Source organism: Emydura macquarii, unplaced genomic scaffold (genome assembly GCF_026122565.2).
Source record: "Emydura macquarii macquarii isolate MOO-44397 ecotype Brisbane River unplaced genomic scaffold, CSIRO-AGI_Emac_v2 contig_3305, whole genome shotgun sequence".
NCBI classification, from domain to species: Eukaryota; Metazoa; Chordata; order Testudines; family Chelidae; genus Emydura; species Emydura macquarii.
The window spans coordinates 5141863-5164417 of NW_027133442.1; the positions used below are offsets into that span (position 1 = coordinate 5141863).

Consider the following 22555-nt stretch of genomic DNA (forward strand, 5'->3'; position numbering starts at 1 on the left):
ATAGAGCCTCGCCAGGCTGCTAATCATGCCTCACTGCACTAAAAGGAAGATAATTATTGGCAATTTGCACAGTCCTGGTTAGACATTCATGGCTTGCCATTTGGATGCTAATGGATCTTCACCACAGACAAGTTCTACCCCTGTGGAGCCATTTGTTAAACCCGATGGTGTGGAAAGAAACCTCTGGACTGGCCTCTTTTTATGTTCCACCAATATGTGTCAAGGCAGCCAATATTGCACTCAGTCTCTTCAATGATTCCAAATTAAAAGGGTCACCATCAGCTAAAGTGACTTTAGAATCCATTGCAGGAGCTCATTTTCATGTGCAACAATACTTAGTTTCTATTAGCATGGCAATAAAAGATTTTGAGAACAGAGAGCATGACCAGGATAATCCATTAAGGGAAAAGGTAGTGTGTGTTAAGAAAACACTGCAGAAAGAGATGGCATTGAACTGCTAAAGGACACTGGTTCATTATTCTTTCTTCCCCGTGATCAGAACAAAAGTGGGGTTTGAAATGTTTAAGATGTATGTGAAGAGAGCTCTTGTTTTCCCAGAGAAATTCTCCTCTTCTTTGGGAGACATGGTGGCTTTTAGTAACCAGCTCATCTTTGCCGTGGGCTCCTGGCTTGCTACAGAAAGAAGAATTATCCTGTGATTAAGTTCAGAAGATCTGGGTTTCTGGTTCTGCTAAAAACTTCCCAGGAAACTTGGGCCATGTGACCTCACTTAGCTGCCTGATTCTGCATTGCTTTAAGGCCCCTTTGCACCAGCTAGGCCGCTAAACGGGTCTCTGTTGCAGGCATAGCCTCCCGGTGAATGCTGCCATGCTGAGGCTTGTACTGCAGGCTAGCTCTCTCCATCACTTTACAGGCATGAAGCAGAGCAAGTGAGGCCAGGACAGCCCTGCATATTGGCCATTCTGTGTCCCTTTGAGGGATCACTAAAGCAGGGGTGCAAGTCAGGCCCTGAGTAGCAGGGATGAATCTATCCCTGTATCTCTCTCTGCGACAGTTCCCCAGCTGTAAGGCAGTGAGTATAGTACCTCCTGTGTCGCTCTGGTCTACTTAGACTGTAAGATGCTCAAAGCAGGGACTCGGATTATGTGTGTGTGTATCATACCTGCTACAATGGCACCCTGACCACTGATTGAGCTACTGCAGTACAAATTGACCCGAACCCTGTGATCATTGCAGTGTCTCCTCACCACATGGGTTAGGTGGCAGAGATGCATGAAGCTGGAAACATAGCTCACTGCTACCATGGATATGAAGCGGGGTGGGCACGTGTGTCTTCTTTAGCTAGGCAGCAGACTGCTTTGTTGTTCTGATATTACCTATGATAATCCTGAAACAAGCAGAGCTCTCCTCGATATGCACCTTGTCGCCAAGCGAGAGAGCTGGTAAAGAGTCTTGCACACTTAAGGGAAGTCTCCCCTGCAAGTAAAAGGTGTGACATTAACATGGGTTAGCTAACCCGCACTAGCTAGCTAAGCAGAGAAATAGCAGCACAAGTTCAACTCCAGGCTCCTCTACAGACTTTCACATGACGTGCTAACCCAGTTCTCACCTGTGTCTTCACTGCTATTTTAGTCCGAGTTAGTTACGGAGAGTTAAAAACACTCTTTTTTTGCAGTGTGGACATTCCCTTAGTGTTGGCTGGGCACCAAAGGACACATTTTAAGGAGTTATCTGTGGGAAAGGATACATATCTGAGAGCTCAGCTCCATATCTACAGGGTCACCCAGACTACACGTGCTATGTCACAACAGCACTTTCTTGTGGTTGTACTGAAGTTGCGATTATGTGTTCAACTGTACCACAGGGTGCTCACAAGGCCTGGAACACTGTTCTCCACCTTGGGTGCCCCGCCTGTAGTTGGAGCGCTCTGTAATGGAGGAATGCCCAACAGCTGCAGCTTTTATACGTAGAGCGCGTTAGGCCTGCGGTATGCTGGGAAATGTAGTTTAGCAGTTGGGTGGCCATTTTGTTTGGTTTTGTAATCAGTGTAACTGGAGAATGATTCTTGGCAGAGCAGTTTTGGTTTTGCATAGGGGGAGTTACTGTTCTGTTCTCTGAAAACAGAGAAAACATTGAATTCCTTGGCTGGGAGAATATCGGCAATCTCCTGCTGTCAAACAGGCTGAGCTGAGCAAAGCGCAGGCCTGGATAGATGGGATCTGAGACAAGCAGAGGCAAGGTTCCAGCTGGGAGCTCTGGGCTAGAAGGCCCTGATCCAGCAGACTCACTGTGTACGTGAGTAGTCCCAAAATGAAGCAGACACATCAGTCTTGGCAGGCTTGTGGCCTGCTGCACTCATTCTGTGATACACTCAGTGGGGGCTCCTCGACTGGGGTGGTGATGGCTTGTGAGTCGTGTTCTGCTAAATGTCTCCTTCTTAAAAAGCACGATAAGCTTTTACAAAGGCTTTCCTTGGCTCCTTCCTGAGCTGTGCCTCCTTCACACCCACCTGTGCCAGAGCTGCTGCTCATCTGGCATTCTTCCCCGGCTGCTGTGCGTAGTCCTGCCTCCCCCGGGAAGATTCTGTTGCTTAACCTGTCTATTAGAAATGAATGTTCCAGTTCTTCAGGGATCTCCCTTGGACCCTGATCATTCAGGAAGGTGCATGGTGGGCTGATCCTTCCTCCCTACAGAGCTCCTTGCAGGGCTTGGTCAGTTCTGTGCTTGCAACAGATCAGGTTTTGGGACTTCAGCTGGAGTGCCGATGCTCTGGTGTGTTCTGGCTGAGAACATAAAGTTCTGGCTCTTCCTGAAGTCACGCAGACTGCTGTGACTTATAGAAAACATAGCTCTTTTCTTCCAGGGTAGAAACAGCTTACTGCAAAGTTAAAGCTCCTTTGTCGACGCACGTATCAGAGGATGAATAAAAATGAATCTTATGTTCTTTGTTCCAGGTCAGCTGGTGAATTTTATTCCTGGCACAAATTAAAAGATATTAAGCGAGATTCCTTTGTTTGAGTGAGAGGTTGAGTGAAGCAGTGAAGCCAGGATCTAATCACTTAACTTGAAGCTGTGCATATATTCCCGGCATGTAGTGAATGTTTAGCATCCATCAGCTGAAGGGGCATTTGGAATGGAGTGTTGCCTTTTCGCATTTAGACAAGCTACTTACGTTGACTTTGTTTGTCGCTGATTCTTGCCCTGAGCTTGATAACCTGAATAATTGTTGCTCTTTGATGGGGCGGAAGGAGCTCCTATGTATGGTCCCAAATATCACATCCCTACAGCAATCCCCCATATTGAATTAATGGTTACAGGACCAACTGTCCCTGCCATAGGAGAGCTGATCTGGGGTAGGGGAGCCTCTCAAATTTTCCTTCAAAAACATGGCATCGTGGGGAGAAGAGGAAAGGGATGGGGTTGCCCTATCCCAGTGGAGTGAAGCGCATTTCCAGCTCTAAACCTATGGACTCCCAAAACCACCTTTGAAGTGGCTCTGGGCCCCCAGCGTGTTTCCAGGCTACCAGCTACACTGCCAGGGACTCAGTGAGAAGCTGCCCACAGAATTCATGAAGCGGGTGGGCTCCCAGGCATGCAAGGGGACCGCAGATAAAACAATGTTGCTCAAGGAGCTGCACCCCAGTCATTGCACTCATCAGGGTTTCCCATAGGCCCGGCTCCTGCTGGATGAATTTTCTGATGGATTCCCATGAGGAACTAAGGGGCAGTGAGATTTATGACAGTCCCGCAGCCCATCACCTCCTGTCTCCAGATTGTCCTTTCCCCAGCCATGAGTCACTGACCCATAGAGGTTTGTTGACTTGAGAGCAGTAGGGGTATATGGTACTGTGAAGGCAGCCAAGGCCCCCTCCATGTAGTAAATGGGGAATCTACATAGACAGCCTCCTGTGTGCTATTGATTGGGGATAGCAAAGGGGCAGGATGTGTCAGTTTCTGTAAAACCCACAGGAGGCTGATGGATCTGGGCTGGGATGGGCGCTGGTTGGGAATTCTTTGACACAACTTTTTTCATTGGAAAATGCCAATTCCTCAAAACTGAAACTTTTCACAGCAAAGTTTCGAGGAATTTCTCATTATTAATTGTCTGAATGACCCATTTTGACATTTTAAAATGAAAAAAATCCATTTTTATGTATTTTGTTTGTTTGCAACGACTTGTCATTTAGACATTTAAATTAATCCATAGTGTATACACATACTATATATATAAATTTTTGTGAACCAAAAATCCCCCTCATCGAAATGTTTTGTTTTGATAATTTGGTACATTTTTATTTCTATAATATATATAATATATATATTATTTAAAGGTTGAAATAAAAATGTACCAAATTATCAAAACAAAACATTTTGATGAAGGGGATTTTTGGTTCACAAAAATTTTTGAGATTTTGATTTTTTGTCCCAATTTGGGATGGGAAAAAAATGTGAAATCTCAAAAGTTTTCATGGGATTAGAAAAGGTTTTGCTGCCCAGCTCTATCTCAGACAGCAGAAACCTGAGTGCACAGTTCTGGTGTGGATACACTGTGAGCACTAAAACACCAGTGAGTGAGTTAGAGCCATCTTGATAAGCATTTAAAGGTAATCTGCAGTGGATTTAAACATTTATATCCTTGCTGATGTCCCAAGTAGTCCTGAATATTTAGGAATATCTTTAGCTCTTGTTTTTTACTTGGGCAATATCAGATGGCTGAAGTCTGGTCTTCCCTGATTTAGCTGGAGCATAATTCTGACCCCAAAGAAATGCTATTCTTATATTAGAAAACTGAGAATAAAAATACAAAACCAAAACTCTTTTGTAAAACCAACATGAAAATTATACATGTACATTTTAATAACACATTTCATTAGCCTCCAGGCAAATCCATGTTCATATTTGTACTGTAAATTATCATCGTTATATACTTTTTTATTACTTACAAAACATTAGTTTCAAATAATATCCATTATAAATTGTTTACCAAATGTTCTATTATGGATTAAGAAATATACTCCCTGACAATATTTCCCATTTAACAGTATCCCAAGAAAGAAAGAAAGAAAGAATTCAGGTTGTTGTGTTGGGAAGAATTATGCTTTTCTTTGCACTTGATAAAAATAACAGATCAAATCATTCCATCAGCTTTGTAGTCTGGATCTCCTTTGGGTTCTGTTCAAAGACTGATGGTACAGTCTGACCCAATGGGTAAACTTATTACATAGGGAGGGTAAGATTTGTGATGTGCTTTGGACCAGGCCCTTTGGAACCATTTTTGCAACTCTTATTCACATTGGCTTTATTCCTGCTCCTATTGAAATCGAAGGCAAGACTTCCATTGATTTACACTGTGCAAGCCCAGGGAGTAGGATTTACTCATGGAAGTAATCCTGTTGAACAAAATGATACTCCTTGCAAGAGTGCTGCTGGAACAGGCTGTATCATTATCCGTTGTTCCGTTGAATTAAAAAAAGAAACCAGTCCCAAATCTCCGATTTATGCTGAGAGACATGGTTTATGAAACATGCACACAGTCTGCATGACTGGCTTTCCAAACAATTCACTTCATTAGAGTAAATGCTCTGCAAACATGTAACCCTTCCCCAGCATGTGCTTCTCAGACACGTTCTTCCTATCCCAGTTAACGCCATCCATGCAGATTCTCAAAACAGTCGGGTTCTTTCTTCATATAGCCGTTATAGCCACATAGTTGCTCACAATCATCTGCTAAAGCAGGTTAATTTGGCTCCATTCCAGAAAGGTGCTTAAACACATGCCTCACTTCAAGCATAATACTCAGGGGGACTTAAGCACATGCTGTCCTGAATTGTAGCTGACATAATCACATTTAGCATGAACTGCGGAATTATCCATCTCCACCACTCCAAGCAAACGCTCATGGACACACCAGAAAAGGCAGGAGGTGGGGAATAGTGCTAGTGATCTTCTGACTCTAGTTCTAGCTGTAATGACAGGCAAGAATGCTTAGTGGAACCGAATACTGGAGAACAAGCATGTTGGACTAACATCCTGCTATTGCATGGAGCGCGTGACTGACTCTCTCTGAAACAAAGTGAAGAATTTTAAAGCTCTGGACTCCTATTTTAACTATGTGATAGAACATCTCAAACCCTCTCGAAGAAGAAGAGAGAGATTGACAGGTGGATGATGTAAAGTGAAACTGGATTAATTTTAGTTGAGTATTCTTAAAAGAGTAGAATGGCAAATCCTCCTTCAACTGTATGACTGTTTCATAATGTGCAAATGCCAGGGCTGGGTATTAGGATACGAAACAGGTTCATTATTTTATCATTTCCTTTCTTAGAATTCATTCTTTGTTATTTGCTTGACAAATGCAAACAGGGGGCGTTAGACAAATCAGACACATTTCCAAGATACATTGTCTGTGTATTTCTAGTTTTTCTTTTGTGATAAGATCTGTGGACATGACTTCAGTGAAAAGCTACATAATGAGGGGAAAAATCTGGCTCCTTGGAAGCCTGGTGTGCACTTGGGAAAGTATCCTAAATGTGACAGTTTTACAGTAAAACATGTCTATACAGTTGAAGATCTGAGAGCTTGCACAGCCTCCAAGTGTATGTCTGTGGGGCACATGCTGCATATGTGTTGCAAAGATACAACAGCAGCAATCACTCAGAAGAAGAATATTGATCACAGGAATAGCAAAGCTCACCAGGCTGCTATTACAAATTTTACAGGCAGCCAAGCAAGAAACAATCAAAAGTGCCACTTCCATTTAGTGGAGCCAACACAGAACATTTAGAAAGATGTAAAGATTTGCCAAAGTTGCAAGGTGTCACATTACAGCATCTGAGTGTGCTGGATGTGGGAAGAGGAAATCCAGTCAGACCAAGCACCTGCCATCCCCATGGGTCTAGAGCATCATGCAGGGAGGAAGGAAGGCTCAGCTGAGGCACTATTCAAAATCAGGGGCAGATCCTCGGTGCAAATTGCCAAAGCGTCTCTGAAATCTTTAATTTCCCCAATCTTTAGTTTTAGTGTAAAACAGAGGTGATAATACTTACTTACTTTACAGGGGTGTTTTGATCAGTCAATTTTGGTACAACACTTGGAAAACATAAAGCTCTAGCTAAATGTTAAGAAGAATTAAGGCTCTTTTGCTGCTGATGGGACATGGAATAGGTTTGCAAGAAAAACTGTGATTTTTTTCAAGCAAGAATACCCTCAAACCACAACGCTTACCTGATATTTTGTCAGTCCATTTGAACTAGTGACATTGTGGAAAGCACATGGGGATAACAGGGACTCAAATGGCAACTAGGCGCCTAACTCCCATTGACTTTCCAAGAGAGTTGGGCACTTCACTTCTATTTGTGCTTTTGAAAATCTCCCCTGTAAATCACTGATTGATTGATTGATTGATTGATTTGATTGATAGGACAACCTTTACACTTTCTACAGTCCCTCCCCCCAGCAACCAGCACTGAAATACAAAGACGTGCAATGGAATTTGACCTGCAGTTAACATCCATTGCCAACATACTTGGAATGCATATGGCTGCATCTTACCTATGGGTTGTGGGTGTGCACATGTGTGCATCTGTCATCCTGTTAGGATTTCATTCAAGAATCTGTCATTAAGAGACAAATTCTACTCCAAGCTGGGAAGAAAAGTCCTGATCACTTACCCACAAGCAGCCAAAACCTCAAATGCATTTGTCTGACAAGAAAACTGAACTGTCTTCATTTTCAGACTAGTTCTCATTCTTTCAAGTACAACACTGAAATGAACATGTGTTGTTGCTGTGCTTGTCTAACAACATTTCTCTGCATTCAGCTAGTTCTCGGCTATTGTGCTGGGGATTCCCATTATGATTATCTTGTTTTCAGTGTGTTGAAAACTCACTTGGACTTTTTAGTTTTTATCTTCCCTTGAATGTAAATGCAGATGTCACTGGCACCTCCCTGGAGGCAGACAGAACTGAGTCTGTGCCGCATTTCCAGAGTCAAAAAGAAAGATGGATGCCTCAGTTAAATGATGGATAAAGCCCATATGTTGTGAAATCTTCTTACTGGTTGCCCCAGCTCTGGGAAATTTTCCCCTTCTGGACATCCAGCTTCTGTGTGCAAGTCCTACCGCGCTAGGCCCATGGACTTGTAAGCTTCCCTGGTTCTGAGAAGGTTGTAGGCGCAGTTCTACTGACTCTTCTTTTGGCCTCTCTCACACTTCCTCAGCACAGGCTCTGTCTGTTGCCCCTTTAGGGAAATTGAACCCAAAGGCCCAGCTGCCCTAGATCCTCCCCAACTTCCCAATAGCTTAAGCAAACTTTTCCCACAGCTCCATCTTGCTGGACACTTTCATTTACACATCTCCTCTTTAGGAACATGACTTGTTGAGGCACATGCCACAAGCTTTCTGAAGGTTTCTAAACGCAATGACTGCTTATTTAGCTAGCACAAGATATACAATGACACATCTCTTTGCCATCCCTGCTTCAGTTTCCTCACTACTCTGACGTGTGCTTTGGAAGTTGGTCAGAGGTAGAGTTGCCACCACTGAAGCACAAAAAAATGGGACACCCAGGACGGAGGTTAGCCCATGAAACTGGCCAACTGGCAGCATGCACTGAGCACCCTTATGGATTTCCCCGGAGAGCAAGCCCCAAAAAGGAACGGTACTGTGAAACCTGGACACATGGCATCCCTGGTCAGAGACCTCTAAGGTGTCAGGATGCCCCTCCTGGACATGGCATCTCTTCTGAATCATGAGGTCTCTCTCTCTCCTGCAGCCAGTTTCCTTCTTCCTCATCTGGCCCTGTAGTCCCATCTGCCAGGACAGCCGGCTCCGTGCTCTTGCCCTAAGCATCCTTCATCTTTTTAAACACCTGCTGTGTCACCCCTGTCCCTTTTGTTTTCCTGTCTGGATATTTTCCATTCTCCACTCCCAGCTCCCTGCAGATATACTTGGTCAGACCCATTTTCCAGCTCAGGCACCTTCCTTAGCACACCCATTGTTCAGCCACAGCACTTTCATTAAGGTTAACTCCTTTTGTTTGCTCTGTAGCTTCTTCCAGATGGAGGGGGTGATTCATGTTGGGGAGTTTGTCAGCCCATGAATGAGCCACTACACACGGAGGCATTCCATGCTACAACAATTGCATAATGTTAATAGGTTCCCCAAATTGTCACACGGGCCATTCCCCTCTGCAGAGAAGGGAGGAAGCTCCTCCAGTCCTGAGCTGGCCAGTGCAATCTGGCAAATAGGACACCTTTCCCTCCAGCTCCCCAGGGGCCTTCCAGCACATTGCCAGGTGCTCAGACAGTGGCAGGGATCAAGACAGAGTTTAACTGATAACCGTGATAAATGCTTTTCTGGGTTTAAAAGACAGCACAGCAGAAGGGGTATTTGTGAGCAATGTGGGTGTGATGTCTGAGGCACTGAATAATGTATCTGATTTTTAACTTGCAGCTGGAGAGATGTAATATTCATCTTCCTCGAGCCCATAGACCAGCAGTCCAGAGATATGATTAATACGTTCTGTAAACTCTCTGGCGGAAATGCCAGAGACGTTCCTTGAACAGTCTATTGAAGCAACAAGACATTCGTTTTGGTAGCCGAGCAAAATGAGACTTTTCCCATTGCTTTTCCACAGCTTTGCAGAAAATATCTTTCAACCACCACAGCGTCTAGAATGAGTATGTGATTAAATGCTGTCCTACAGCTGTGTCCACAGCCTGCTCCAGTAGCCATATAGTATATTACAGCTGCCGGAAAGTGCATGCAGTCCCATGAGAAACCCAAGGCACATGAGTCAGAGGGTCCTTTTGTGGGTTGCCTGAATTTAAGGACAATCAAGAATCGGTGGAGAACAAGAATCCGAACCCATTTCAAGAAGCAGGCCGTATTCTGATTGTATCGGCAGTGCAGTCAGAGAGGGTCCAGTCCAACGAGTGAAGAACTATCCCCAGCTCAGAATTCGTTCAATGTTCTGTGCTTGTCACAACTTTTATTTATCAAACCTGTTGGCCCCACTGCTGCAGAACTTGCAGTCTGAAGACTGAGTAAAATTGGCTTATCTGTCATCTAGATGTCAACTTCCCTCTTGCCAGGCAAGAGAACAGAAGGAAACTGATGGATGTCAGACAAAACTCTCTAGAAATGATGGTCGGGGTTCCTCATGGGACTCATTTCAAGCACAAGAGCACAGCTCACATGCTTAAAGTTAGGCTCCACCTAAGTACCTTCTTCAATCAGAGTCTTTGTTAACTGAGCTAAAATGAGCACTGCGATCTTTTTCTGGGCATTAATCCATATCAGCTCCCCCATGGAGCCATGCCAGGTTATGCCAGCTAAGTATCTGGCCCATCATTTTTAATACTTCTCTGCTCTTTTTAAAAAAAATAACAGGTATCGTCTTGCTTCGTCGACTAGTTAATTAGCACAACGTAAGGTACCAGGGCTCTGTAATGGCCTACTCTCTCGAATGTTGGTCCAGTCTGAGCGGCTTAGGAAGAATTGCACTTGCGCTCTTTGTTGTTTTAGCCCACGTGGCTTAACTGGGGCACGATAGTTCTATTTTCATATTTATGATTTTCAGTCCCTGTAGCCGCTGCTCGGTGGATGAAGTCACTTGTTATTTCCACCTAATGCAGGGCATTGGAGATTTTCCTCCCTTTGTTTTTACTTTTACCCTTAAAATGCAATTTTCTTCATTCGCAGGTGGGAGGTGCAAACACTGTGGGCTAGATCCTCAGCTGGTGTAAAATAGTGTAGTCCATGAACTTCAATGGCGCTACCCCAATTTATGCCATCTGGGGATCTGGCCCATTGACTCCAGAGCAGTTACGCTGGTTTAGACCATCTGGGGATCTGGCCCAGTGTATAACCAAAGCAGCGCTGTGAAAGCTTTTATGCACTTAACCACAAAAAGCGTTGTGCAAAAAAGGAGCTTAGATTTTTGAGACGACCTTGGGTACCATTCTCATGACCAGGGGAAATTTTCACAGTGTAAAGCAATAATCTATCTATGAATCCTGTATCTGTTTTAGTTTATCATGATATGAATGTGCTTTTCTATCCCTCTTTGAGGCGTGGCTGTGGAAGTAGATAGATCTGCAGCACATTGGCACACAAGCCTGCCAGTTAAGAAATTTACTTGTTTTCACTTTAAGCTAATAGTGTCCGAGGTAGAGTTTAGGAAAACAGTGACATGCTATGATCACTGTGTCTTCATTTAGAAGCCTTGGATTGTGTTAGATTTAATTCCTTCTTCCCTTGCAGTTTAAAGTAGAGATGGCTTCTGATTGATTCAGCTTCTTTCCTGTGCTGAGTTCTAAGGAGTGGTACCTGCCGCTGGTTCCCTCTCCCAGATTCTATGGGTTGATCTGTGCTGACACTGGCATAGGTTAGAGCAGCCAACAGAGAGAAAGAAGCTTCCCGTTCCATTTGTGCCACAGGAGCAAGGCAAAAGAAAACAGAATTAGACGGAGAACTTGCCCATTGACCTTCCCCAGTGGCTCATCTGCTGAAGTTGCACAGCCGTGAAATTGCTTCAAATCAGGGCCGCCTTGAGTAAAAGTATCACTTCTGGCTAACTGAGGCTGAAACGAAGATATATACCAATTAACGGATTTCTCTTTATTTTCATAGTGGATTTAACATGTGCTCCTGAATCCTGGCAGTCAGAGACTACTAGATGGTTTTGACCCTAGAACCAGATATTGTATCTCTTCAGTGTATATTTAGAATTGTTTAGAAAGCTGAACTGAACAATATTTGTGAAGAGCTTTGCGATGCCATCTCTAAAAGTTGCGTTCTGATTCACACTTACAGGGGAGAGGAACCTGATCATCTGATAAGAAACACACAATGTATCTTTACCAAATTTGCAGCACATAAACTGAGTAAAGCTTGAATTTTTGGAGAAAGTTCAAGAAAATCAGTTAGTTTCCAAGTTCTAATCCGTTAAAAATTGGCCCCAATTGCCTGCTGCAGTTTCATGATTTTGGGGCTGGTCTAGTTTAAAAGCTACAAACTATAATTTGGAGTTATGTCTTTGTTTTGTTAATTGAAAGAGGGGGAGGGGAAGAATGTTGCTAATCAAAAGCGAGTTGTTCTAAGCTGTAGTTAGCCAGTTGAGAAAATGTTCTCATCAGTGGGCATGTCTACACTGCAATCAGAGTTGCTGCTTCCCAGGATAGAGTAAGTGTGACTCGAATGCTTTGTTCCTAGATGTATACCTTTACATTTAGCCATATTCAAATGCATATTGTTTCCTTGCACCCAGATTACCAACCAACCCCGGGTCATCTCATTTCCCCTTGTAATATATTGGCACAACCGGAGCTTTCTTCCAGTCCTCTTGAACTTCTCTGATGTTCCAAGACTTATTGAAAATCAACATTAAGAGCTCCTCAGCCAGCTCTTTTAAATCTCTGGGATGCAAATTATCCAGTCACAGCTTCAACTGGAAGGTTGACATACCCAGTGACGTCCATTCTCCAGCGCAGTATATGGAACCCTTTCTGAACTGATTAGGAGACTACAAAACTGCCTTTGATAAGTGCTCTCAGAAATGTTTCCTGTATCCCACAACTGGGTGCAGGGTGGATGGATCTTGCTAGGTCACAGGCTTTGTGTTGCATCAGAGAAGATCTTTGACGAAGCAGTTCATTGAAGACTCAGTTTCCCCCATATGTTACTCATGTATTTCGGTGATGGGACCCGGGTGTGTGATCATTGCAGAGACCACTAGAGGGCGGATGGGCCTTCCCCAGCCACATGTACGCAGACAATGGTCAGACACCTCTGCGCTCCTGGGTCAAACCAGCTGCAACAGGTTGTAACATCTTGCCCAGGAAAGAGACAAATGAGGGGAGATGGGCAAGAGAGGTGGGTCTGTCTGGTGGCTGGGAGGAAGGGGAGTTCCCTGGTGAGAGGTCGTGGGCCATAAGGCCCGAGAGTGGGGCTCTGAGATCCAGGTGGTCGCTGCCGTAACTTCTAATTAAGCTGCTAACAAAGTCTCTCTATGCTGTGGTCCTGAGAACTAATAACCCCTTCTGACTTCCATACTGGTTGTGAATCACTTCTGACTGCAAGGAGGCATGTAGGAGTTCCCCAGGGTCCCATCCAGGGGGGCCCACAGAGGGAGTTCGGGCAGAGCAGGGGGGCTGAGCCCTCTGAGGCCAGATTCAGGAGGCGGCTGCACGGGTGTGTAGAGACCGGAGGGGGCAGCCTCCGAGTGCTAGAGTCCTGCCTGGCTTTGCCCAAGTGGTTCCAGATCCCAGTTCCTGGGGGACTCAGTCACAGCTCTATACAGAACAGGTGAAATCCAGGCCCCCTTGAAGTCAGTGTGAGTTTTGCCAATGACTGCCGAGGAGGCAAGATTTAACCCTATATACCTAGCACAAAGCCTAAAAACCCAGGCCATTAGACATTAAGGTGAGCAACAGCTCATAGCCTATACTCCCCCACCCAGAGACACCCACATGACAATAGCACAACCATCATACACCACAAAGAGCGCACCACAACTGTAACCCTGCTCCAGCTGAAAGGCCATCTTCCAGCAACACCTTCCCCCACCCCTGAGTGCTTATAATAGTACAGTCCCATGCAACGTCTGGTCTGTTTGTGGTGGAGGTGTGCAGGTTGCATTTGGAGAGGGAGTGTTGAAAGGCTGACATCCCTGCTGGGGCAGAGATAAGATTACAATGAAGGTCCTCATCCTATAAGTTGTTGAACAATTTCAATGAGACGCTGAGCACCTTGATCTCATACCGACTTCAAAAGTGCTCAAGAATGCCCAGCCACTTGCAGGATCAGGCTTGAGATGGACAGTCTCCCTTCGAAGGTTTGACTGCACCAGAGTTAACTTTGTTTCCTTGAAGCTTTCAGGCACTCGTTTGGGGCCAAGGAACGAAAGCAATCACACCAGTGATGTCGGGGCCCATGAGAAGGACAGAATTGTGGGAGGTGGATCCAGGGCCCATTGAAGTCATTGAGCCCATTGAGACTCCTCATAGAATTCCATCGGCTTTGGCTCATGACCTCCCAGAAGTGTGGAAGGCAGGTAATCCCTCCTGCTTCAGGACATTTGAGTGGGCTAGGAAGAGTCTTCTATGGGCAGCAACTGCCCACTTCATGGTTTTTTGAGCCTTCTCATGAATTAGCTGGTGCTGACCTCCATCCTACACAGGATACTGGCCTGACTGATAGAATGTAAGGCTAGAAGGAACCATTGCAATCTCTGGTCTGACCTCCTGCCTAGCATGGGTCGTGGAACCTCATCTTGTCATTTCTGCACCAGGCCAGAACTTCTGCTTGGGCTGCAGCTTATCTTTTAGAAAGACACTTGTCCTCATTAAAACACTCCCAGTGATGGAGAATCTACCACAGACCAGGCAACTTGTTCCAATGGTTAATTATCTCACTATTCAAAATGTGGGCCTTATTTCTAATCTGAATTTGTCTAGCTTCGGCTTCCAGCCATGGATCTTGCTACGCCTTTTTCTGCTAGATTAAAGAGCCATCAACTATCAGTAGAGCCCTGCAAATCCACAAATATCTGCTTCATATCTGCAGATCCCATGGACCATTTTTGTGGATCGCAGATGGATGCAGATCTAAATTTTATATTTAAAGCCCCACAGATCTGTGGATATCTGCTTTATATCTGCAGATCATTTTTGTGGATCATGGATCAGTTGTGGATACAAATTTCATATCCGTGCAGGGCTCTAACTATCAGTCATCTCTTCCCCGTGTAGGTACTTGTAGACAACGATCAAATCATCTCTTTGCCTTTTCTTGGATAAGCAAAATAGATGAACTCCCTTAGCCTCTTGCCATAAGGCAGGTTTTACAGACCTCAGATCATTCTCCTAGCTCTCTTCTGAACCCTTTCCAATTTCTCTGATCTGGTATGGCAATTCCTAACAGGATTCAACACAAAGGAAATAAAACATTATGCATATGACTGGATACTAAAGATAACATACATCACCTACAGAGAGAGATACTGAGGTTGAGGTGTGTAGTGCAAAATAATTTCCCTGGGAGTTGAAAAGTGATCTGCTTCAAAGTGGATTATAACTCGCGAAGCTGCAGGCTATGTGATTTAAGCAATGATCATGCGAAGGGTGAGTTCAGATCTTGTCTGCACACCCTGCCATATGGTGCTTTATGATGTAATTATTCCTTTTAACTGAACATCAAAATCATCAGTAAATAAAAAGGTGACAGTGGAAACCCTTAAACAATGGACAGTGTGGCCAAGAAAATAATTCCCCCTGCCATATACTTTCTAGAGACTAAAACTGAACCTAGCAATATAAGTCACAGCTACAGACTGGGGACCGACGAGCTAGGCAGCAGTTCTGCAGAAAAGGACCTGGGGGTAACAGTGGATAAGAAGCTGGATATGAGTCAGCAGTGTGCCCTGGTTGCCAAGAAGACTAATAGCATATTGGGCTGCATTAGTAGGAGCATTGCCAGCAGATCACGGGAAGTGATCATTTCGCTCTATTCGGCATTGGTGAGGCCGCATTTGGAGTATTGTCCAGTTTTGGGCCCCCCACTACAACAAGGATGTGGAGAAGTTAGAGAGAGTCCAGCGGAGGGCAACAAAAATGATTAGGGGGCTGGAGCACAAGACTTATGAGGAGAGGCTGAAGGAACTAGGCTTGTTCAGTCTACAGAAGAGAAGAATGAGGAGGGATTTGATAGCAGCCTTTAACTACTTGAAAGGGGGTTCTAGGGAGGATGGAGCTAGGCTGTTCTCAGTGGTGGCAGATGACAGAACAAGGAGCAACGGTCTCAAGTTGCAGAGGGGGAGGTCTAGGTTGGACATTAGGAAAAAGTTTTTCACTAGGAGGGTGGTGAAACACTGGAATGGGTTACCTAGGGAGGTGGTGGAATCTCCATCTTTAGAGGTTTTTAAACTGCGGCTTGACAAAACCCTCGCTGGGATTATTTAGCTGAGGTTAGTCCTGCTCTGAGCAGGGGGTTGGACTAGATGACCTCCTGAGGTCCCTTCCAACTCTATGATTCTATGATTCTAAGTCTTTGCTCAAGATGGCTTTTCTCACCCAGAGATTTCCAGCAAGATAACTGATGCCACCCTCCTTGGCCAGGATCTCCTAGAGAAGCCCAAAGTGCTTGTTCCTTTGTCTCCTTCACTGAACGAGATAACTTGGGGTTCTTTGCGCTTTTCTTTTATAATCCAGTGACCCGCTAAAACGGATTCTTCTGTGGGCTATCCCTCCAAGTAAAGTTTATTCAAGTTGTGAGGAAGGCAACGTGGTAGCCTTGTGGTTAAGGAAGCTCCCTGCTGTTTTCTTCCCCTGCCGGGCAAATTGTTCCATTTCCTGCCATCCCCTCCCCTTGGTAGCGTGATGGCCCTGTTTACTGTTTATATGTAAATTGAGGTAAACCCACATGGCTTTGGTTAAGACAGATTGGTTTTACCTTTTTGCCTCAGCAGGGCTGTCTGGTCTTGACCATGCACTAGTAACAGCATGCAGCGGGAATTCAGAACTGTTGCTACAGACATTTCCTCATGTTATTGACCAGCAAGTTAGTAGTTTTCAACTGATACCTCACAAGGCATATTTTGTACAAAGATGATTACAATAGTGTGTAGGGTGTGAACACGGGGTGGCTAGGGTCAGAATGGTTCCTGAGAGCGGATCTTGACATGGGAGTTGTGTTCCAGAAAAGCTTTCCCAAGGGAGTATGGGCCAGAGCCAGAGCCCTTCAGTTCAGTAGGAGTTTTTTATTCCCTTCAGTGAGTTTTATTCACTTCAGAGAGTTTTGGATCAGGCCATTTGTTAACACTGCTGCAGAGGCATAGGGAGAGGGAGAGCAAATCGAAGCTATTGCAGTCCCCTGGGGAAGGAACAGCAATCTCTCGAGCTTTCTGTGGCTCTCTGCACAAGTTCGGAGTATAATAGTGCAAGCGGAAACTCCTCTCTCTGTGATCCAAAGTCGGGTGAATGGAAAGACCCAGGCCCAGCTCCTCAAAGGTATTTAAGCACCTAACTCTCATTGGTTAGCTGGCTACATACCTTTGAGGAGCTGGGCTCCGGAGACTTCAGGTCCTACGGCCAAGCTTTAAGAGCCACTAGTCAATTTCTGTAGTCAGCTTGAGACCCGTCAAAGGGCCCCGCCTTTCAGGACATGCTGAGCGCCGGCCCTTTGGATACAGCCCAAGCTGGGCTAGCAGGAGACACCTGAAATCACTAGTCGCTTTGGAAACTTTTGGCTTGTGTGTTCCAGCCAGATGACAAGAGTCGGGAAAAGACCATGCCATCCTCAGGAAGTCAGTGGCAGCTTTGCCAGAGACAGCAGTGCAGGCTTGGTAAATCTCATCATGGGAGTTGTTTATTTGTTGCTGTTCCCAAGAATTATTCTCCTCCCCAGCCTGCCCACAGCCCACCCCTTATTTCTGCTAACGTATTCTTTGACGTTGTTTTCGCTTTGAACGCTCATAAGCCATTATACTTAAAAAGAATGAGGCTGATAGATCAGAGGAGACAGCTCCTCTAATAGAGTCACTAAGTAAGGGCCGGCAGCCTTTTCGTCAGCTTCATGGATTGTCATTTGGCTGCTCAGAATTGCTTCAGGGAGCAAGATGCTAAAAAGACAAACACAGGCGTAGCAGGAACCAGTTAGAAAGCCAGAGGATGGCAGAGGAGTGTCAAAACCAGAGGGTCTGTGCACCAAGAAACATGACTAAAGCATTAATTATGCCCCTCCCTCCTTCTCCCCCCACTGATATATTGTAATTCAGTGACAAAAGTAAGTCTGCCAGTGACAATATGAAGTTCACTGAGTTACAGAAGACATTTGGGAGGCTGTGAGGCCTAGTGGCCAGAGTACAGCGTTGGGCCTCTGAAGCCCTAGTTTCTATTCCCAGCTGTGCCTCAGTTTCCCCATCTGTATAATGGGGATAATGACACTGACCTCATTTGTAAAGCGCTTTGACACCTATTGATGAAACACACTAGATCAGAGGTAGGTATCATTATGAGTCAGCCATTCTAACCCTGTGATATCATTCATTTTTAACTGGCGTTTTTTGTTCCATGTTTGCACAGTGTCTAGCACCTGGTTCTTAACTGCTGGCCCTTGGCGCTAGTGCAGTGCAAACAATAAATAATAGTATAATAACAAATAGACTTGGAAGGATTCGATTTTTATTCGTAAATGTCAATTTCAACATACATAAACCAACCAAAAAATATTTCCATCACTAATCACTAAAATTTACAGATAGGCAAAGTAAGAAAAATACTGCTTGAGAAAGTTTGATTTAAGAATATTCACTTTGTATATTTTGACATGTGATGTTGACAATTTGTGTTTTAACAGTTATAAAGCTTCAACTTTTTTGGAATCGCGGTGTCTATTGTAATTAAATAATTAGTGTCTGACCCACCCACCCCCAGTAATTTCCCACAAACTGTGAACATTTAAATAGATAAAAATAAAAAAAATGCTTAAAAATAAACATCGTTATTTTTTGTCAAAATTTAAAAAAAAAATCAAAATTGAATTCTACTAAACTTACTACTAATAAATATCCTTTCAAACTTCTGCAGGTGAGGCCAGCCCATGCACTGCATCATTTCATATCCAGGGGTCCTAGGAGTAAGATACTTTTAAATACAAAATAATGAATGACTTGGGTCACCACCCAGCAAAGCATGTACGCACATGCAGAATGTTAAGCACAAGAACATGCCACTGCAGTCAATGAGGCGAAGTTCCATGTCAGCAAAGGGCTGGAGGAGCCAAACGCCCATTGATGTGGGGGTCTGGGCCTGTGTTTCACTGGCTTGGGGTCAAAATGGGTAGTACTTGCAGCAGGGAATGGATGCTGTTTGAGACTTTGTCTTCTTTCTTTTCATTGTTAGTGAATAGAATTGCTGTATTAAAATAATAAGAGCCCTTTTCAACCTTGCCGTTTTCCATCTAGCATCCTTGCCATGTAGCTTTCTAGGGCAGAGAGGGGAGAACTCAATGGTCTAGTTTCAGTGGGAGGGCTCCCAAAAGCAACACAAAGTGCCCATCAGCTTCAGCCAGCTGTGGACTGCACCGGTAAGCCATCGAGTCAGCTGGGCAAGGAGACGTCAGAGCCTGCCCCGCTGCTATTGGGAGAAAGAGGGGAATCAAGCGGCTACATACAGCTTTATGCAGCCACACCCATGGAGAAGCACCCCCCAGATCCCCTGAATGCTTAAATGGCCCCGATTCCGCAAAGCACCGAAGCGTGTGAGTAGTAACCTTGATAGTCAGTGTCAGTGGGAATCCCCAAAGCCGCCAGCTGCTCCAGCAGCAACCCAGCTCTCCCTGACCAGCATGGCTCTGGCTCTTGCCCCCAGACACACATGGAGTGGCTGTCTGTAGCGGTTTCAGCCTGGCGGAGGCAAGCTTGGAGAGAACACTTGTCTTGCGGCTAGCACCGAGCATGTGAAGCAGAATTTTCTGCTCTGCTTTGTTTTCCTGTGCAAAGCTAATCAGGCTGGAACCCAAGAATCTGAGAAGCAGGTTGTAGCTCATACGGGAAGGGCTGACAAGGGCACATGAGGCTTAGCAACAGCTTCGTTTTCACCACAGCACATCTGCCCAGCCACTCAGGTGGAGGTTGTGGCACCTCGGGAAGTATCATGAGGCGTAGCATGGAAACATTTGGAAGATTAAAGGTATCGTAGGACCCAATGAAGTACAAGATCCTGACCTTGCAAGCATCCCTGGCAGGGTTAGGAGCTAAATTTGCACAGCCTTGATTTTTCAAGGTATTTAAGCTCAGTATCGCAATACTTAACTGATTGAGGAGCCTGCATCTCCTTTTCAAAATGGATTTATGCACTTAAGAGTCTAAATCCCATTGACCGAGGGTAGGATTTAGACTCCTAAGGGCCCAACTCCTTTTTGAAAAGGAGCTTTGAGCTCCTAAATCAGTTAGGTGTTGTGACATGAGCAAAGCAGCACCTAAATACCTTGAAAAATCTGAGCCTATCTCCATGAAGTGCCACTCAGAAGCTGTTACCAATTTATAAACAGTAAGATTTGTCCCTGTATCGTAGGAGTGTGTCCATGTCCTTTTCCAGGCCACTAAATACAGGGTTTGTCGGTTTATCTTGCAGACGAACAAAGCGGTGGCCAAAGGAGACTTCCACCACGCGAGCTCCAGCTCCCGGCGAGCGCTCTTCTTGGCCGTGCTGTCAATCACGATCGGAACAGGCATATACGTGGGTGTCGCTGTGGCCCTGATTGCCTACTTGTCCAAAAACAACCACTTATGAGCTGAGCAAGAGGGAGAGAGAGAGAGAGAGAGAGAAGAAGTACCACCCGGACAGCTCCCTGCAGCGCAGAACCCCACAGCAGCTCAGACTGCACATTTCCAAAGCGCCCAGGAGACACGTGTTGGTGTTGGATGCTGGAAAGACGGGACCATGGGATACAGTGGGTTGATGGTTTATGACGCACAAGTCCTGCGTCTTTTCATCCTCCAGCTCCTCTTTGTTTTACGCAATACTGTGATTACAAGAAGCCGGCCAAGCTAGCTCTTACTGGTGATCTAGAACTTTGCACCCACCGCTGGCTTGCTAGTTAATACATTAGTCCACACTGCACTGAATTCTAGGGGAGCACAATCAGCTACTGGTTCTTAGAGGAGCATTTTCTGAAACGGAAAGATGCAAATGTTGTCTTTCGAACATAGGGCTCGTTTGCTAACAGGGGAGACTGAGGCAGGCTACTCAATGCCATAAGAGGAAAAAAGAGAAAATGATTTTTTCCTTCCTGCTTTTGGTTTATTTCCAATTCAAATAATGGGACAATGCCGTGAATAGAAACAACTAAGCAGCAAGAAGCTCAGTAAACTGAATGTGAAGTTAGTGTAGCATGGGATCTGTTCTTGCTGTTCAGTGACGCACGCCTTGGGCACCCAACTCATTCAGAAAGCCTCCACCTTCCCCCCCCGGGGTAGGGAGGGGGGGTTATCCAGCAGCTAAATACAAGCACCCTGCAGAAATATTTCATGGTAAAGCATGGGATTAACAAAGGAAAGGAACACTTCCTAGCCCACCCCGGAGTAGACTCAGACACAGAACAGCAAAAGATGATGCTCGAATTCCAACGTCATGACATCCCCCCTCATCCTTATGAAGCAAATGCTCCGCCTTGCCAAGAAGAGAGAACGTATCGCATTTTCTCCCTGTGCTGTGCCCCCGAGAAATGGTTTAACTGGTGTATTGTAAAGGAATTAAGCATTGTCCTCATTTCACTGACTGGAAAATAGGCTTATTTTCTTTCTAACACCTCCCCGCTCCACCTTTTCTTTTTCAAATCTGGCATTTCTTTCAAGTGAGCTGGTTTATCAGCCTTACGTGTATATAATAATGTTGAAAAATTGATCATTGCAAATGGCTGTTTTAATATTGATTCATTTGGGTTCTATCGGCACCACTTATTTATCAAAGAATGTCATTGAGGATCATCTGTTCCAATTCTGTACTTCTTGTCTGGTTTCCGCTAGACCAAATTTCTCCCTTTGTTTGGGGTTGTTTTTGGAGGTGAGGGAGGCGGGAGGGGGCGAACAAACCCATTCAGAACTATTTTTCTGCTAGTTATACAGTTTATTAAAACACATAGCCTCCAGCTGCTGCTGCATGTGTGGTGCTTTCTTTAGCCAGCCACAGCTGCCCACGCACGGCTAGAATGTGCAGGACTGGTACACCAGGCACAGTAATTCCTGCGTTCACCCGAGAAGGGAAGAGGACACAATTCTGCGGTGTAGATGGGGCCTGACCCAGAGGCCAGTGACGTCCATGATGTAATGCTCCCACACTTCAGGACTGAGGCGGAAAGCAACGTCTTCACGTTAGTTTTCTCCAGTTCCCAGCCTTTGCCCAGGAAAGCCCTGCAGAAATCTAGCACAGGACTGAGGCAATCTGGAATTCCAAGGGTACATTTTACACTGCAGTCAAACACCTGTGACTGGCCCATCTCAGCTGCCTGGGGCTGCCAGGGCTTGGGCTGCTGGGCTATAAAACTGCAGTGTAGCCATCAGGGCTGGGGTGGGGGAATCATAGAGCTTGGGCTCCAGCCCAGGCCTGAGCATCTACACAGCAATTTTATAACCCCTTAGCCTAAGCCCCGCAAGCCTGAGTCAGCTGACAAATGTTTCATTGCAGTGTAGACCTACCCAGAGGCCTGTGGTCCTGCCCCACCACCCCCAGGAGAAGCATCAGGGGCCCTTCCCTTTCAGAAGCAGCAGGAGCTACTGAAAGAAGGTGCACCCCAGTACCTGCCACAGCAACCAGGGTGTATCTGCTTGTATGGGGGCACTTGGCTGGCTGCCTTCTGCCCCTTCCTGCCATACCCTGGGCCCCCTAGTGTTCTCATAGCTCCCCAGAGCAGTGGGTCTTGGTGTTACATTCAATATTGAAATGTATGATACAGTTCACACTTCTCCAAACTAGTTTCAGGCTGCCTGCAGACTCAGGCAGATGGCATTGCCTCAGTTACATTTGGGTCATGTTTTCAAATTGTTCTTCACAACCAGGAACACTGGAAAGTGTCACTTAAAAAAAAAAAAAAGTG

General features: G+C 45.3%; 1 protein-coding gene across 1 annotated transcript in view; it reads left to right on the forward strand.

The window, feature by feature from the left end:
• The window catches only part of SYNDIG1 (synapse differentiation inducing 1), a 121812-nt gene extending 99465 nt beyond the window's left edge, over positions 1–22347 (forward strand). Inside the window, exon 4 of the mRNA XM_067532861.1 lies at positions 20095–22347. Coding sequence (XP_067388962.1) covers positions 20095–20253 — 159 coding nt within the window. The 3' untranslated portion in view covers positions 20254–22347. The remainder of the gene's footprint in view (positions 1–20094) is intronic.
• Positions 22348–22555: the final 208 nt, after the last annotated feature.